This window comes from Cladophialophora psammophila (genome assembly GCF_000585535.1).
Source record: "Cladophialophora psammophila CBS 110553 chromosome Unknown aczJe-supercont1.55, whole genome shotgun sequence".
In the NCBI taxonomy this organism is placed as follows: domain Eukaryota; kingdom Fungi; phylum Ascomycota; class Eurotiomycetes; order Chaetothyriales; family Herpotrichiellaceae; genus Cladophialophora; species Cladophialophora psammophila.
The window spans coordinates 3,663-17,514 of record NW_006912976.1 but is presented as its reverse complement, the minus strand read 5'-3'; the positions used below and the strand labels follow the sequence as shown (position 1 = coordinate 17,514).

Sequence of the window (13,852 nt, the reverse complement as noted above, 5' to 3'; positions counted from 1 at the left end):
ATCTCAGGAGCCCCTTGTTGACAAGCCCCTGCCTGCGATTGAGCAACACCCAACAGTAAGCGATGGAGGCGACGTCGACCATTATTCAAAGTCCAATTTGGCGAGTCCCTCTTCATCCACCCTTTTTAAGTCAGTTTAGAAATCCCAGTCCATCAAGCCCGGTCTGACGAACCAAGAAACTCCTTTCCTTCACACATCAATCTTCTCAGGCATCCACGTGCTTAAAGCCATTCCTTCAGGCATCTTCTTCCATTGCTTCGTTTCCGGGTCAAGCAGGTCCTGACAGTCGCGCCAGGCTTCGCGTATGATCTTGACTTTTCCTGGAGACCTGGGTTCGAAGACGGCCTTGAAGTCTCGAGGTTGCACTGTGATGTTGCCGACGAGGTCGTCAATGTCAGGTGTGATGGGAACGCCGTTCTTGTCCAGCGGTTTGGATAGGTTGAATCCCCAAAGGAGTCTGGAAATGCCTAGGAACATGGAGCGCTCGGCGATGTGGATGCCCTGACAAAGACGACGACCGGCGCCGAAGTTGAAGTTGTCGCGCTTGGCTGGATCGCCGTTCGCGGACTGGTACAAGGTCGTGAAGTCGTCTTTGAAGCGGTCCGGGTTGAACCGACGCGGCTCAGGGCAGCGGTTGGGGTCCATGTGAATTGCCCTGTATGCAGAGGTTAGCACGGTGGAAATATATCAACGAAAATAGAGGATAGACGTACCAGACATTATTGATGACTGTCGAACCCTTTGGAATGATATAGTCGCCATAGGTATCATCCTTCATCGCTGCATGAGGCACTCCCAGAATCACAGTCGGCATCCATCTCAAACTCTCCTTGATACAGCATCGGATATAATGCAGCTCATCATAATCGTCGATTGTAGGGAGGCGATCATGTCCGACCACACGGTCAATCTCTGCCTGTGCCTTTTTCTGAACTTCAGGCCACACGATCATGGCCTGGATGAATCCGTACAGAGTCGAGGATGTGGTGTCTGATCCGGCTTCTAGGAGAGAACCACTCATGTAGCCTGCGGCGTCATCCGTGAACTTCTCTGTCTGCTGTACTCGCAGGACATCGTTACAGAAACACGGCTGAAATGAACGACATTAGTAGATATTCGGGCAGCGGCTCATCATCGAGTAAGATTGGATAGAGGTAGAAGTGGCTCTTACCAAACCAGTGCCATTCTCAAGTCCCCGTTTCGCCCGTAACCAATGACCCACGTAGAGTTTTCTCTCGATTTGGTGTAAATGTTCAGCATACCTGACATTCGGTGCAATAGCTTTGGGAAGCTTCTGAAGAATAGGATAGAGGTCGACCAATTGGGCGCTGCTGCTTCCGGCCAATTCACCCCAGTGATCGAAACTCTGGAGGGAGAGGTTAGTCCATCTTCGTCAAGTTGTGGAAAGCACGCAGAGCTAAAAGGGCCAGGCTTCTGTACGCACCCAAAACAACTGCTGTATGTACGGGTCATTGATATCCGGGCAGCGGAACCCGAAAATCATCTGTGTGGACAATGAATAGCTAAACCTGCGGATGTGATTAAGAAATTCATCAGGTTTGTCCAACAAGCCATCCAAGAACATCTTGTTTTCAAGGTCCTGGTATGGCACATAGGTCACGGCAGCCTTGATATTGAGAATGTTGTGGACCATTTTGTGGATCATGCGCCAGTTGTCGCCATATCTCTGTACCAACTGTCAACGTCCAACACAGCCGAGATAGGTGATCAGGCTTGCGTACCATTACCACCAGTCGCAATCCACCACTGGCAATCCTTTGAGCAATGAACATGTCGGGACGATCAGAGTAGATGGCACTCTTCTTGTCCAGCAAATCCTTGACGGCCTGGTCGGAAGAAAGGACAATCATGATCTTTGTCCCGAGGATCAAAGAGTAAATTGGTCTGACAGGACGCAATGCTATTAGAACGCACGATTCGTCCAGGGAGGCATAGGGCTTATGGTCTCGTTTTGGTGTTGGTAGAAGAGGTTACTTACCCGTATTCCTGGGCCCATTTCTGGAACTGGAGATGTGGGTTCTTCGTTGGCATCTTTATGGCGAGTGTTCGTCAGTGCCGGAATTCTCCCAGTTGATCTAATGCGCTGAAGATGTTGCTCACTTGATGAAGATTCCCCAGTATGGGGATGGTAGGAGGTCCTGGTGGCAGACCTGGGGCTCTCTTGCCCACTTTCAAGATATTGACAAGGACGAATATGACTGTCCCCACAAGCAGAGGGACAGCCCAAAAAGACACAGAGATTGCTGGAGACATTGTGATGAGATTAGTCCCAGAATGGTGAAGTTGTACTTTGGCCGGATATCAGTATCAAACGCAGGGTCATCTGTGTTTGCAGTGTCCTCGTGTCTCTGGTGCTGAGCAGGCTGATGATAGACTGTCGACTAAGCTAGCCATAAATAGGATTGGAATTTGCGGAGCTCGGTTCCCCCCTCCGACATTGCGGGCACCTGCGGAGGGGTGGTATGATTAGACATCTTACAACAAAAAGAGGTTTAGGCTTCGGGGCACAAGCCGCCGAAATTCCATTGCCACTACTCCGACTGGCTGTTGCCATGCACATCATAGCCGAACCGAAGTGACACGGGAAGGGACCAAGGAGCGCAATGCGACGCCACGACGAAGCTATCGTTTTGCTAAAGCCCGAACAAAAGAAATCCACAAGTCAAAGAGATCGTGTGTCGTCAGCTCTACACAGATTAGATTCTCGTCACACCACCTCTACACTTTAAAATGGAGGCAATCGACAGATGACATTGACGATTACTTTCGATAACGCCGGACTGGCAGTGATGAAACCCCAAAAGCTCGCACACGTAGTCTTGAAAATGAAGGCCGAGAAGTTCCAGGCCATGGTGGACTTCCACAGGACCTTCTTGGGTGCTGAAGCTAGCTATGAGAACGCATTTTTGTCCTTCCTCACTTATGACGATGAGCACCATCGTAGTAGCCATTATTGGAATCCCCCCCGGCGTCAAAGACAGAATCTCTGAATCGGCCGGGCTTGCTCATACCGCCTTTACTTTCGACACTCTACGAGATCTAGCTCTGGCATATCGCCAGAGGAAAGCCCACTGTATTCTACCTTTTCGGTCTGTCAACCATGGTCCTACCGCGAGTATGTACTACCGAGACCTGGATGGAAACGGGATATAGGTGGACACTAATGAGGATGCGATCGCCTTTAAGGTGTCTCAACAATTTGCGGATAATCCCATTGGCGTTGACTTCGATCCCGAAGATTTGATCTGTAGGCTCGAATCGGGAGAAGATGAGAAGAGCATTAAGAAGAGGCCTAAGATTGGGAAGAGGACAGATACTCCATTCTAGAGACTTCATGTTTCATTTCAGCGCCCGAACAACTATGTATTTTCATCTACAAAAGCAGAGGAAAAAGCTCGTGGTACTAGTCTGACGAAGTTAACCTGTATATACTTCTCAGCCACGATGCAACAGTATCAGGAAAGACGTTGAACGAATTTGATATGCGTCGCCCCCGCATCCCTCCTTGATCATTTCCAGGATAATATCGCGGTCTCACGTACTTGTATTCATGGGAAATGGTCCACAAGCCGAACCACGCCTGAGACATGTGACCTTGGCGCCTAACCAGAACTCGACCGGGAAGGGCAAGTAAACCGGCTTTCTCGAACCTTCACGGCCAGTCAAAAAGCAAACAAGGGCCCTCATCATAAAAATTGCTTGAATCAACACACCGCTCTTTTCCCTCTTCTATGCCATGTCTGCCAACTTTTCTTGTCTTGTCCGTTTCAAGGACCCCGGTGGTCAAATTCACTATGGCGATGTTGCAAACACCATAGATCTCGTGGGGCAGACTGCCACCATTCTGGAAGGGGACGACCCATGGAATCTCAAACCTGGATCCCAAAAAGCACAGATCGCAGAGGTTCTCTGCCCTCTGGAAAGTGTCCCGCTCATCTATGGAATCGGACTCAATTACAAGAAACACATAGAAGAGTCTTCGTTTCCTTCCGACATACTGAAAACGAGTACATAATTCATTCTGCCTAAGTTTCAATCGTAACAATATTTCGAAACGAATGACCACCAGTCCGCTGATATGATGCAGCACAGCAATACGCTATCCTGAAATGTCTCCACCATGTCAACCTCGGGTGCATTTCTCGATGATTGTATGCTAAAAGAAATCAGGTAAGCCGCGAGGGCCAATTTCCACTCTCTTTTTAAGATCCGACTCGTGCTCCCCATTCGACAAGCGCTTGATATGATCCTCTGGGTCAAAGTCCGTACCGACAGGGTTTTCCGAGAAGAACTTCGATTTCATAAATTTCGTTGCATCGTCAGGGTTATCAAAGTTGTCAGCCTGGGTCTCGATCATATTGCCGTCGGGATCTTTGTAATAGATGGAGGTGGTTGGTCCGTGATTGACAGGCCAGAGGGGTAAGATACCCTTCTGCTTCCGCTGGCGATATGCCAGCAGGAGGTCCGCAATGGTGGAAAATGCGAATGCAAGATGTTCAAGTCCACAGGTCATCTTGTCCTTTCCCTTGGTGCCAGGGACCGCCGCGATAGCGACCCGATGATGCTCTTCGTCGTATGTGAGGAAGGCCAGAAAGTCGCTCTCGTAGATTACATCTGCGCCGAGGAAGTCTTTATAAAATTCAACCATTTTTGCAAAATTGTTGGTTCGAAGGACCACATGAGCGAGCTTAGTTGGGGGGATAACCCGCCTTGCTGGGGCCTCAAAGTCCACGGTCATTGTTGCGACGTTGAAGTTTGGATGTGTATATGATTGAGTGGAAGTTATTGAATCACAGTTATGGCAAGAGAGAACGTGTCCTACAGGATCCTATGTATACAGTCGAAAGTTGGGGCAGGAAGAAACGGCAAGCCTGGGTTGTTGACCGCGCCCAGGCTGAGCTGTGCTGATACATGTCAACCAAATTTTTTTCATTTGGCCCAACTTTGAACTTTCGCCTCGGAACTGGTCTAACTTGCTCCAACCGAAACTGGCTGATCAGAGTCCCTGGCGACTACGGTCCGGGACCACGCGCCGGCGAAAATAGCGGAGATACCGGATCACGTGAACGCTAACTGTATTTGGCGTCAAAGGATTTCATTACCGGTTTAATTCTGTCTTGGGTTATTCGGCGACTCGGGGTCGGAGCTGGCAGCCCGAAAATATCGTTTCAGGCATCTTATAAGTGCATTTCAAAACACCGTCATAGATACATCAAACACGGCCTTCGTGTTGTCCATTTTTGCGACGTTCTTTATCATTACGCCTAGGATTTCGTCTAGCCATGGAGCAAAGTCGCATTTCTATTGTTGTCGCCTGCATTACCTTCGTCTTAATTGTCGGTCGGATCCTTCGTCTTGGTAGGAGGCCGCCGAATTTCCCGCCTGGGCCGCCGACCTTGCCTATCATTGGGAACATTCATGTAGTATGTTTTCTCCGCTTGCACGTGCTCGGCTTTCTTGACCTCTGGCGCGTTTCAGCTACCCCAAAAGGATGCCCATGTGCAATTCAACAAATGGGCAAAGGGGTATGGGCCTATCTTCAGTCTCATAGTTGGCACGCAGACATTCATCGTCTTGTCGAGTGATGTGGTTGTGAAGGATCTTCTCGATAAGCGAGGCGCTATCTACAGCGACCGTATGGATGCATATCTTGCAAAGTTGTGTAGCGAGGATCACCACATGTTGACAATGGTAACGTCAAAACCAGAGTCTGGCACATACGATGTACTGACTGTCCTCACAGGGCTATGGACCTCAATGGCGAATGGTTCGTGAAACCTGAACATCCGGTTGAGTCTAACGTATAAAGATACGCCAACTGATCTCATGGACAGGCTCGAAAGTTGCTGAACAGCCTCCTCAACGTCAACGTCGCCAGGTCGTATGTCCGTTACCAGATGTTGGAAAATAAGCAAATGATGTACGAGCTACTGGAGCAACCTGACAGCTTCCTGGCCAGCCTTCAACGATATGCCAATTCTCTGTCAACAAGCATGGTCTACGGGCGTCGTACACCACAGCTCGAGGATCCATTGATGAAAGAAATTCTGCACGGTTTGGAAGAGTTTAGCGAGATCGCTGCATCCTTCCAGGCGGCTCTCCTTGATTGCTACCCTGTGTTGCGACGGCTACCCGACTTCATTGTCCCGAGAAAGGCCCAGGCTTGAAGACTTTATCGCAAGGTATCGAGCAATTACGTGGCGCTGTACAACAGAATCAAGAGCGACATGAAGGTTGGCAAAGCCAGGCCTTGTCTGTGTGTGGATATGTCGAAGGTTCAAGAGAAGGAAGGATTCAGCGACACCACTGCTAGCTACCTTGCAGGAAACCTGATCGAAGCTGGTACCGAAACGACCTCGAGTACATTGTACGCATTCATCCAAGCCATGGTGATCTTTCCCGAGGTAATGAAAAAAGCGCAAGAGGAGGTTGACCGTGTCGTTGGTCCTGACCGGCTGCCAACAATGGACGACGAACCTAATCTCCAATACATCCGTGCGTGCGTCAAGGAATCTCTGCGCTGGATGCCCCCCGCCATCACAGGAGCAATACCACACTGCGTGATACAAGATGACGAATACCGGGGTTACAAGATCCCCAAGGGCGCAGCCATCATCCACAACGTCTACTCGATCAACATGGACCCGGCGCGCTATCCTGACCCTCGTCGCTTCGAACCCGACAGATACAAGGATGACTTTCAGAACGCTTCAGACGCTGCAACGGCATCAGACGTTTCGAAGCGTGATCACTTCACCTTTGGCACCGGGCGTAGGCTTTGCCAAGGTATACACGTGGCTGAACGGAGCCTCTTCCTCGGGATCTCCCGCTTGGTGTGGGCTTTCGATGTTAATCCGGCCGCTGATTCAGACGGGCGACTTATTATCCCAGACACGGATAGCTATACGTCTGGCTTTGTTGTGATGCCCACCCCTTTCAAAGCGCGGTTGACCCCGAGGTCAGAGAAGAGAGCAGGACTTATCCGGGTGGAATGGAAGCAGGCTGAAGAGGAGCTGCTGGATCCGGTCACCAAACAGTGGAAAGCGTAAGACAGTCTGCCGCTAAGTCTCAAAATGTCAGTCGACGGGAAGAGAATTCATCTTAGTTCTACAATAGTAACTTGGTTTACTTTCTCGCTCTCTGTTGGTCCATCGAATGTGAACAGGATTAGACGATATGGAAAGAAAGCTAACCGAAGGTCGTCTGGATTGATCGATAATGCGCTTATCTAGGCAATAGAAAGACCAAGACAGCTAGTTCTAGTGATAAAAGTTCATATTGATTAGGGAACTCTGGGTTGGTGTACGTGCTTGCTTGGATCGTAGCGTTTCATTCTGGAGATAAGCTCTGAAGAAGAGCGTCCATCTTGAGGAGCAAATATTGGTGGACGAGATCAAGGTTGGGACGGAAATTGAAGTCCATTAGTGTAGTCCATTGAAAGTGTAAATATGGAGACCATGACTGTTCGCACATCACTTGGACACGCGTTGGCCTCTGGCAGCCCTTCCCAACGAGGAGAACACGGCTATGTAAGAATCGTCCAGAAACTCCCGCTAGTTAGAGCCTCTACAGACTCTGCCTTTCCAGAAAGCAATTGCCACCCAGTTCGAGGTGCGTCCGTCTCACACCCTCCTTTCCTCGTTTCCTACTCATGTGGACGCACCTGCGCCTCGGTATATGCCAGGATCTATGCTAGTAAAGCGTCTCGGACACAGTTTCATCATCACAATGCCGTCTGAGAGCACACGAGAGTAGACTCCCGGTTTCGCGCTGATCCCCTTGGCTTTAGAGACGAGCCACCCCAATCCTGCATTCCCTAGTCAATGCCAGAACGCTTTTGTTGACGTCGTCGCGGACCCAGATATCGGAGGAAAGCTCCGAACTATAATAGCAACTTTCCCGACCCCGCGAGACATTGGATCCTCGGGTCAAAAACTCCCAGTTGAAAGTTTAACTTAAGCACCTAGGTCTTGGCACCCACCATGACTTGGACAGCTGCAGCCAGATACAATTACGTACGTGCTGCTCTGGTGGCTACAAGCTTTAATAGATGATGTACCAAGGGTGTGAGGACGACTCGGGAGTCGGGACAGCGGGCTTGGCAGCGGGTTTCGTACACAGCGGGTGGGTCCTGAGTGTGCCAAGTTGAAGTTGCTCCCACCAAATTTAGGTGGTGCGAGATTCTTGCACGCACACAAATTCAAGGACTCGAAAAGGTTTTACGCGGACCTTACTGTCGCTCAAATTGACGTCGTCGTCGCTTATTTTATATAGAAAGCCTTGGTGTTGAGGGCTCTGACTAAACAAATTACTCCAAATGTCTTCCATTCAGCCTACCGCTTGGAGAGCGCCGCCTAGGTGCCCATCCTACCTCATTCCTGCTCTTGAGCGCTACGTCAATGCGTATCCTTCTGTTTATCTGCTTCCTCCTTAGTCTGGCGAAGTATTTAATGCTATAGAGGAAGGTGAGCGCCGTCTTATTACCTTTGTAATATCTCAGGGGTTCGATATCATAAAGATAGGTACTAGGTCTAAGGATTGGCCATCTAATCCACCGAAGCAAAAAGAAGGCCAAGATAAGAGAGATTCATTATATACTAAGGTACTTATTGAACTCAGCGCTTATAGCCTTATCCCGTAACCCTATAGCCTCGTCCGCCAACACCTCTTCCTGTATTAACGACTCCTCCTCGAGCGGCGCCAGTAGAGACTCCTCCTTCCTTTCGCCGCCTACCGCTACGCACTCCTAAGAAGCCTAGACCTCGCCGTAATCCCTCGCCAGAGGGCTCTCCTATCGCTATAGAGTTATTAGCGTCAATATCTCCTATATACCTTAGTGGAGAAGGCACAGGCAAGAGAAAGAGGCATCATACTGCAAGATACCAGGAATCACGTGCACAAAGCCTCATTCACGAGTCTCAAGAGGCCTACAGAGGGAAGTGAGCGACAGCGGGGTGGCGGCGACGAGGTATCTAGCGACGGCGAGGTCATCTCTTACAGATAGAGAATGGTAATAATAAAGAGCTCTTCATAGGCTAAATCCTCATATAAACGTGCTCACACCGACTATTGGTAGACCCACCCCCTGCCAAGCCCGCCGTCCCGAGTCGTTCTCAAGGGTATGATGGTTCTAGGAGCGGACTTTCAAAGAGTAAACGCCACTCTCTGTAGCTCTGCCTAATGTCAAACAAAGATTAAAGGGTCTCACGATAAGTGTCCCAACTTCATATTCTTGTTGATCGATTAAAATGATTCCTCTCTGCAAAGTTACAGAGGATGTCTCTTTAGGAGACTGCCAACAAAGATGCTTCGGCGCGCAGCACTGGATTCATCGTCGCCTTTTGATTGTCGGAACGGCACCAGCGGCCAAGGGACTAGGGGAGATGGAGCAACATTCAGTTGGCGTGTCACAGACCCCGTGGTGTCCCTTCCCCAGTCGACGATGCGCCTGCCTGGTGTTTGGACATTCTCCCCAAAAAGTCGTGGCGCAGATCCATATGCACCAAGCATAAAAATGCGGGGTGGATAATAATTTCATTTAAATGTAATTCAGTTTTTTTATTGTTTAGTTATTTTAAATCTATTTCATTAATAAAAAAATATTAATAATTATTATATATATATATTTATATGATGGATTATTAACTAGTCGCTGGTGCCACCTTGCCGTCGCAGAATTCGGTGTGATATCCCCGGATCCGAGGCCGGAGGGGGACCTGTTTTGCACGGCCATCGCGCTAGGGATCAAGGCACCGAACCCCATCGGTCGAAAAAGGATGTTGCCACCGGGGTTGAGATTGCTCAACGGGGGATCACCCACGGGGAGACGGACCACCTACAGTCCTGCTCCGCAGTGAACTAAGTAGCCTTCCGGATTGTATTCGTTGGGATATCGAGGTAAGCAGCCCAATCCTTCAATGGCGAAGTGATTCGCCCCGTCAAACCGACTCGAGCATCGTGAATGCTGTCGAGAATGTATCGCAGTAAGTTGAGCCGTGCTGGCCGAATCAAACTCCGGGACACTTCCCCACGAGATTGCCCGAATCAATTCGCCGGCCTTGGGAACTCCTCAGTGAAATTACTCTTACCGACAGAGGATCTTCTATCTTCCACGCCAACTCTGGTTAGTAGAGCCTCTTCACTAGCCATCAAGTCTTCCCCGAGCCCGATACACATCGGTGTCCAAGCTTGGAGTGATCGGAGAGATAAACAAGGCCATCGGCTGTCCTGAGAACGCCAAATCCATTCAATCTTTTATTGTCCCAGACCCAAAGTCTCATTTGACAATTGCAACGTCAGTACCTCATTCAAATCAACCTAACCACGAGCGCCATCATGGAGTCGAAGGTCATTATTGAATCACGGTTCGAGGATAAGGAGAAATTGGACCTGGAGACCACAACTTCCACGAACCCGTCGCCGAAAAGTCCAACAGCATACCTGTCGATCACGGTACGTGTTCCCTCCCGTCAAGAGGGTGGTCAAACACTGATGGAGTCTCTCACTCCTTAGAGTATCGTTATCGGCTACATCGCCGCCCTAGAGATCGCATCTCTCCCACCTGTGATTCAGGCCACTACCAACACAAGGCTGGGTAAGTGGATCATGTCCGTGGATACAGCTGTACTGAATCAGGAGCCAGGGTTGAGGTCATACTACTGGTGGATCGCACTTGCGGAAATTGCGACCAGCGTTTTTGCCTGGAGCGTCGCTGGTAAGGCTTCCATTATTTGTCCTGTGTCTAGTCTTGCCTTTGTCGAACGAAGCCTAACTGGTCTCCTTGAACAGGGAGTCTGGGCGATCAGTACGGCAGAAGGAACATTCTGGCTGTGGGCAATTTGATTGCACTGATCGGAGCAATTGTTGGCGCCACTGCGCACTCTGTCTGGGTTGTTGTACTTGGCCAGGCTATCTTAGGATTGGGAGCAGGTTGTCAATTCCAGGCGGTGGCGATCATATCCGAAATCTTTCGGCATAAACACAGGTCGCTGGTTCAAGGTGAACACGCCTCCCCCTCACAGATGGAGGAACAGACTCTCACAATGTTGCGGCGCGGCAGGATTGCTGACAATCTCCCCCTTCCCCTTTATTGCCTGCGGGCAGTTGATCGGAACCGCCATGGCAACACATGCCACCTGGCGCTGGGTTTTCTATCTCAATATCGTACTCTCTGGCATTGCCCTTGTCATGACGCTCCTCTTTTACCGACCAGTAAGCGGCCTCCCCTGCACCAACGTTATTTTACTGACGAGATAATCAGCCTGTTGATCGTACACTACGACCCACAACAATTCTGCACATTGACTACGTTGGGATCTTGCTTTATGCCGTACTGAACCTGCCAAACCAGCGTTCGAGGAAGTTGGCTAATCTCTCCCAGCTCTTTCTGGCCGGCGTAGCCCTCTGTTTTGGCTGGACTGGCTTCGGAACCTACGGTTGGGGAAATTCGGCGGTATTGGTGTCATTGTGCCTTGCCTTACTGTTTATTGTTCTTCTTGTTCTCTGGGGTAAGACAGGTCCCCACAAGTGCCATGGAGAGGCGGCTTACATTTCTTGAAACTAGATTTCACAAAGGCCAAGAACCCGATGTGGCCCCCAGTCGTCCTTGGAAACGGTAGAGGGTAAGTATCCGCGACTTGCGTTATCGCCCGGGGCTGCTCACCAACTCTTTTCAGGTTCCTTACAGTCATTGTAGTTGCTACTTTTGAGTCCTTTGCATTATTTTCCATGTCCACTATCTTCACTGGGCAGATATCGGCTCTCTATAGCACAGATCCATACAGAGTTGGCGTCGATGTTCTCCCCTACGGGATTGCAAGCGTGGTTGGCATGCTCGCGGCAGGGCTCTTCATGAGAAAGATACGACATACGAATCTCCAGCTGGCCGTTCTGTGCTTTGTGCTGACCGTCTTCGTTGGCGTTATGGCCACACTGACGCCAAAGTCTGTTAAGTCAGGCCTTGCATTCACTTGTCTCGGAGGGTTCGCTGTTGGATGGATTATGATCCTCCTGGTCGTGATGGTCCAGTTTGGAAGCCCCAACAGGCTTATTGGTACCTCCACAGGTCTGCTGAACTTAGCCCGGACTGTGGGTCAAGCAATGGGAAGTAAGTTTCAAAAAGATGGTGTGTTGTATGGCTGTAACTAACTTAATCACCCATCAGTCGGCTTCTACCAAACTATTATTCGCTCTAGAGTTGGTGCCACGTTAGTGAAAAGGGTGGCGGGAGCGGTACTCCCATTGGGGCTACCGGCTACCTCACTACCAGATTTGCTGATCGCAATCGCAAGTGGAAACCAAGCAGCAATAATGAAAGTGCCCGGAATTAATCTCAAAATAATTGAAGCAGCGGTGCTGGAGACCAAGCTTACATACGCGGCCGCTTTCCGGTCAGTTTCAGCCGTTGCCTTTTCGAATATGACTGACGAAAATTACAGCATCGTTTATTACGTCGGCATGGTCGGGGGAATCATCTCTACTATCTTTGCACTTTTCACCAAGGACGTGACTCCATTCATGATGGGCGCAGAAGGAGAACATTTGGCCGTTGACATTGGAGGCTCAAAGCGACCGTTCCTCCCGCTCTTTCCGAAGGAAAAGCAGGTTCAACGCAAGTGATGGCCTCGGTGGCATTTGACCAACCTTGTGCTTAGCTGGTGAAAAGTATTGGGGCGGCGGAGAACGCTTGTGGTGAAGTGAAGTGCAACGAAGGAAGGCGCGAGATAAACCCTGCCAAAGTGTTGAAGAAAAGGACCTCTGAGCTGAGTTATAAGGGGACAGTACGACAATAGTTAAGTATGATAATAGTCAAGTATTACAAAATTTAAGACAGGCCAGAAGATACATCAAAACCTACTTATTGACCCCTTACTGATAATTATATCGCCGTTAAAGCGGAATTATATGCCATGCTACCTATCCCTCTATACTATTATATAGGACCCTAGTTACGCGACCTAATAGCCATATTACCGTAATATAATATAGCTGTTATGGATTAACAAACTAACTACTTAACTAATAGGCCCAGAATACTGTAGTGATTATCGTAGGATTCTCAGTCTTTTTGAGCGATCCTTAAGGGTTCGGGGCCTATTTATTATGAACCGTTCTTCCTAATACTACTATCGGGGAGAGTACGTATCTAAGGTGAAGTTGTGTCCTATAGGGTGTTAAGGTTCCTACCGGGGCCTAACTAGGTTAGGGTTCCTAGTAACAATCCTTGAATAGTATGAACTAGTTGGAGAGAACACAAGGTATGAATAGTCTATGTCACTAAGAACGGTATAGTTTAGTAGTTAACATGAGTTGGCTACGAAGAGAGTGTAACTATGGGAGGGTAGTGAGCGTAGCTATATACTCGTAAGGGTTTCCCGAACAGGCAACTGAGAATGGTATGTTAATATGTTGATATGGTGGCCATATCAGCATACCAGCATATCGATATATTAATTCTTTTCTTTTTGGGAAGTCACGTGTCGTACGTATTCTTAGCCTTACGTCGTGCTTATAATCTTATTAGGCTACCTCGTTCGGCAGACTTTTCGCTCGTTACCTTACTTTAGGGTCGTATAAAAGGCTATATCTAACATTATTTCTCTTTTACTTTATTCATTATTCTCAACGTACTTAAGGTAGGCCGCGCTCACTCTATTCTTTCTAGTTTTTTCTTCTTTCTCTATTTTTTAATGGCTAACTATATAGTCTTTTCGTATAGTTAAATCTCGTCGTTTTACTAAATCTATGAGAACGTAAAGTAAGCGTCGTATCGAGTTAATCGATTTTATTTCCTTCGATCCCGATAATCTTATAATAGTGGCCTATATCGAAT

The 13,852-nt window shown here is 48.9% G+C and overlaps 7 protein-coding genes across 7 annotated transcripts; 5 read left to right on the top strand and 2 right to left on the bottom strand.

The window, feature by feature from the left end:
* Window positions 1–189: 189 nt before the first annotated feature.
* A1O5_13418 (cytochrome P450 oxidoreductase) lies at window positions 190–2,274 on the bottom strand (the record flags this gene model as incomplete). The annotated part of the gene is made up of 7 exons (XM_007753984.1): window positions 190–655; window positions 714–1,090; window positions 1,172–1,366; window positions 1,445–1,687; window positions 1,743–1,905; window positions 2,000–2,052; window positions 2,122–2,274. The coding sequence occupies 7 exons, from the start codon at window positions 2,272–2,274 to the stop codon at window positions 190–192; spliced, it is 1,650 nt and encodes a 549-aa protein (XP_007752174.1).
* Window positions 2,275–3,121: 847 nt separating this feature from the next.
* On the top strand, window positions 3,122–3,348 carry A1O5_13417 (uncharacterized protein; the record flags this gene model as incomplete). The annotated part of the gene is made up of 2 exons (XM_007753983.1): window positions 3,122–3,136; window positions 3,175–3,348. The coding sequence occupies 2 exons, from the start codon at window positions 3,122–3,124 to the stop codon at window positions 3,346–3,348; spliced, it is 189 nt and encodes a 62-aa protein (XP_007752173.1).
* A 409-nt stretch (window positions 3,349–3,757) lies between these two features.
* On the top strand, window positions 3,758–4,036 carry A1O5_13416 (uncharacterized protein; the record flags this gene model as incomplete). Its single annotated transcript, XM_007753982.1, has 1 exon — window positions 3,758–4,036. The coding sequence occupies one exon, from the start codon at window positions 3,758–3,760 to the stop codon at window positions 4,034–4,036; it is 279 nt and encodes a 92-aa protein (XP_007752172.1).
* Window positions 4,037–4,177: 141 nt separating this feature from the next.
* Window positions 4,178–4,759, bottom strand: A1O5_13415 (uncharacterized protein; the record flags this gene model as incomplete). Its single annotated transcript, XM_007753981.1, has 1 exon — window positions 4,178–4,759. The coding sequence occupies one exon, from the start codon at window positions 4,757–4,759 to the stop codon at window positions 4,178–4,180; it is 582 nt and encodes a 193-aa protein (XP_007752171.1).
* A 544-nt stretch (window positions 4,760–5,303) lies between these two features.
* Window positions 5,304–6,188, top strand: A1O5_13414 (uncharacterized protein; the record flags this gene model as incomplete). Its single annotated transcript, XM_007753980.1, has 4 exons — window positions 5,304–5,444; window positions 5,500–5,712; window positions 5,765–5,788; window positions 5,856–6,188. 4 exons carry the CDS (start codon window positions 5,304–5,306, stop codon window positions 6,186–6,188), a joined length of 711 nt encoding a protein of 236 aa, XP_007752170.1.
* A 99-nt stretch (window positions 6,189–6,287) lies between these two features.
* On the top strand, window positions 6,288–7,070 carry A1O5_13413 (cytochrome P450 oxidoreductase; the record flags this gene model as incomplete). The annotated part of the gene is made up of 1 exon (XM_007753979.1): window positions 6,288–7,070. One exon carries the CDS (start codon window positions 6,288–6,290, stop codon window positions 7,068–7,070), a length of 783 nt encoding a protein of 260 aa, XP_007752169.1.
* Window positions 7,071–10,356: 3,286 nt separating this feature from the next.
* On the top strand, window positions 10,357–12,639 carry A1O5_13412 (uncharacterized protein; the record flags this gene model as incomplete). The annotated part of the gene is made up of 10 exons (XM_007753978.1): window positions 10,357–10,473; window positions 10,534–10,615; window positions 10,664–10,735; window positions 10,810–11,019; window positions 11,081–11,232; window positions 11,282–11,528; window positions 11,585–11,642; window positions 11,697–12,127; window positions 12,185–12,410; window positions 12,459–12,639. The coding sequence occupies 10 exons, from the start codon at window positions 10,357–10,359 to the stop codon at window positions 12,637–12,639; spliced, it is 1,776 nt and encodes a 591-aa protein (XP_007752168.1).
* Between the last annotated feature and the right edge of the window lie 1,213 nt (window positions 12,640–13,852).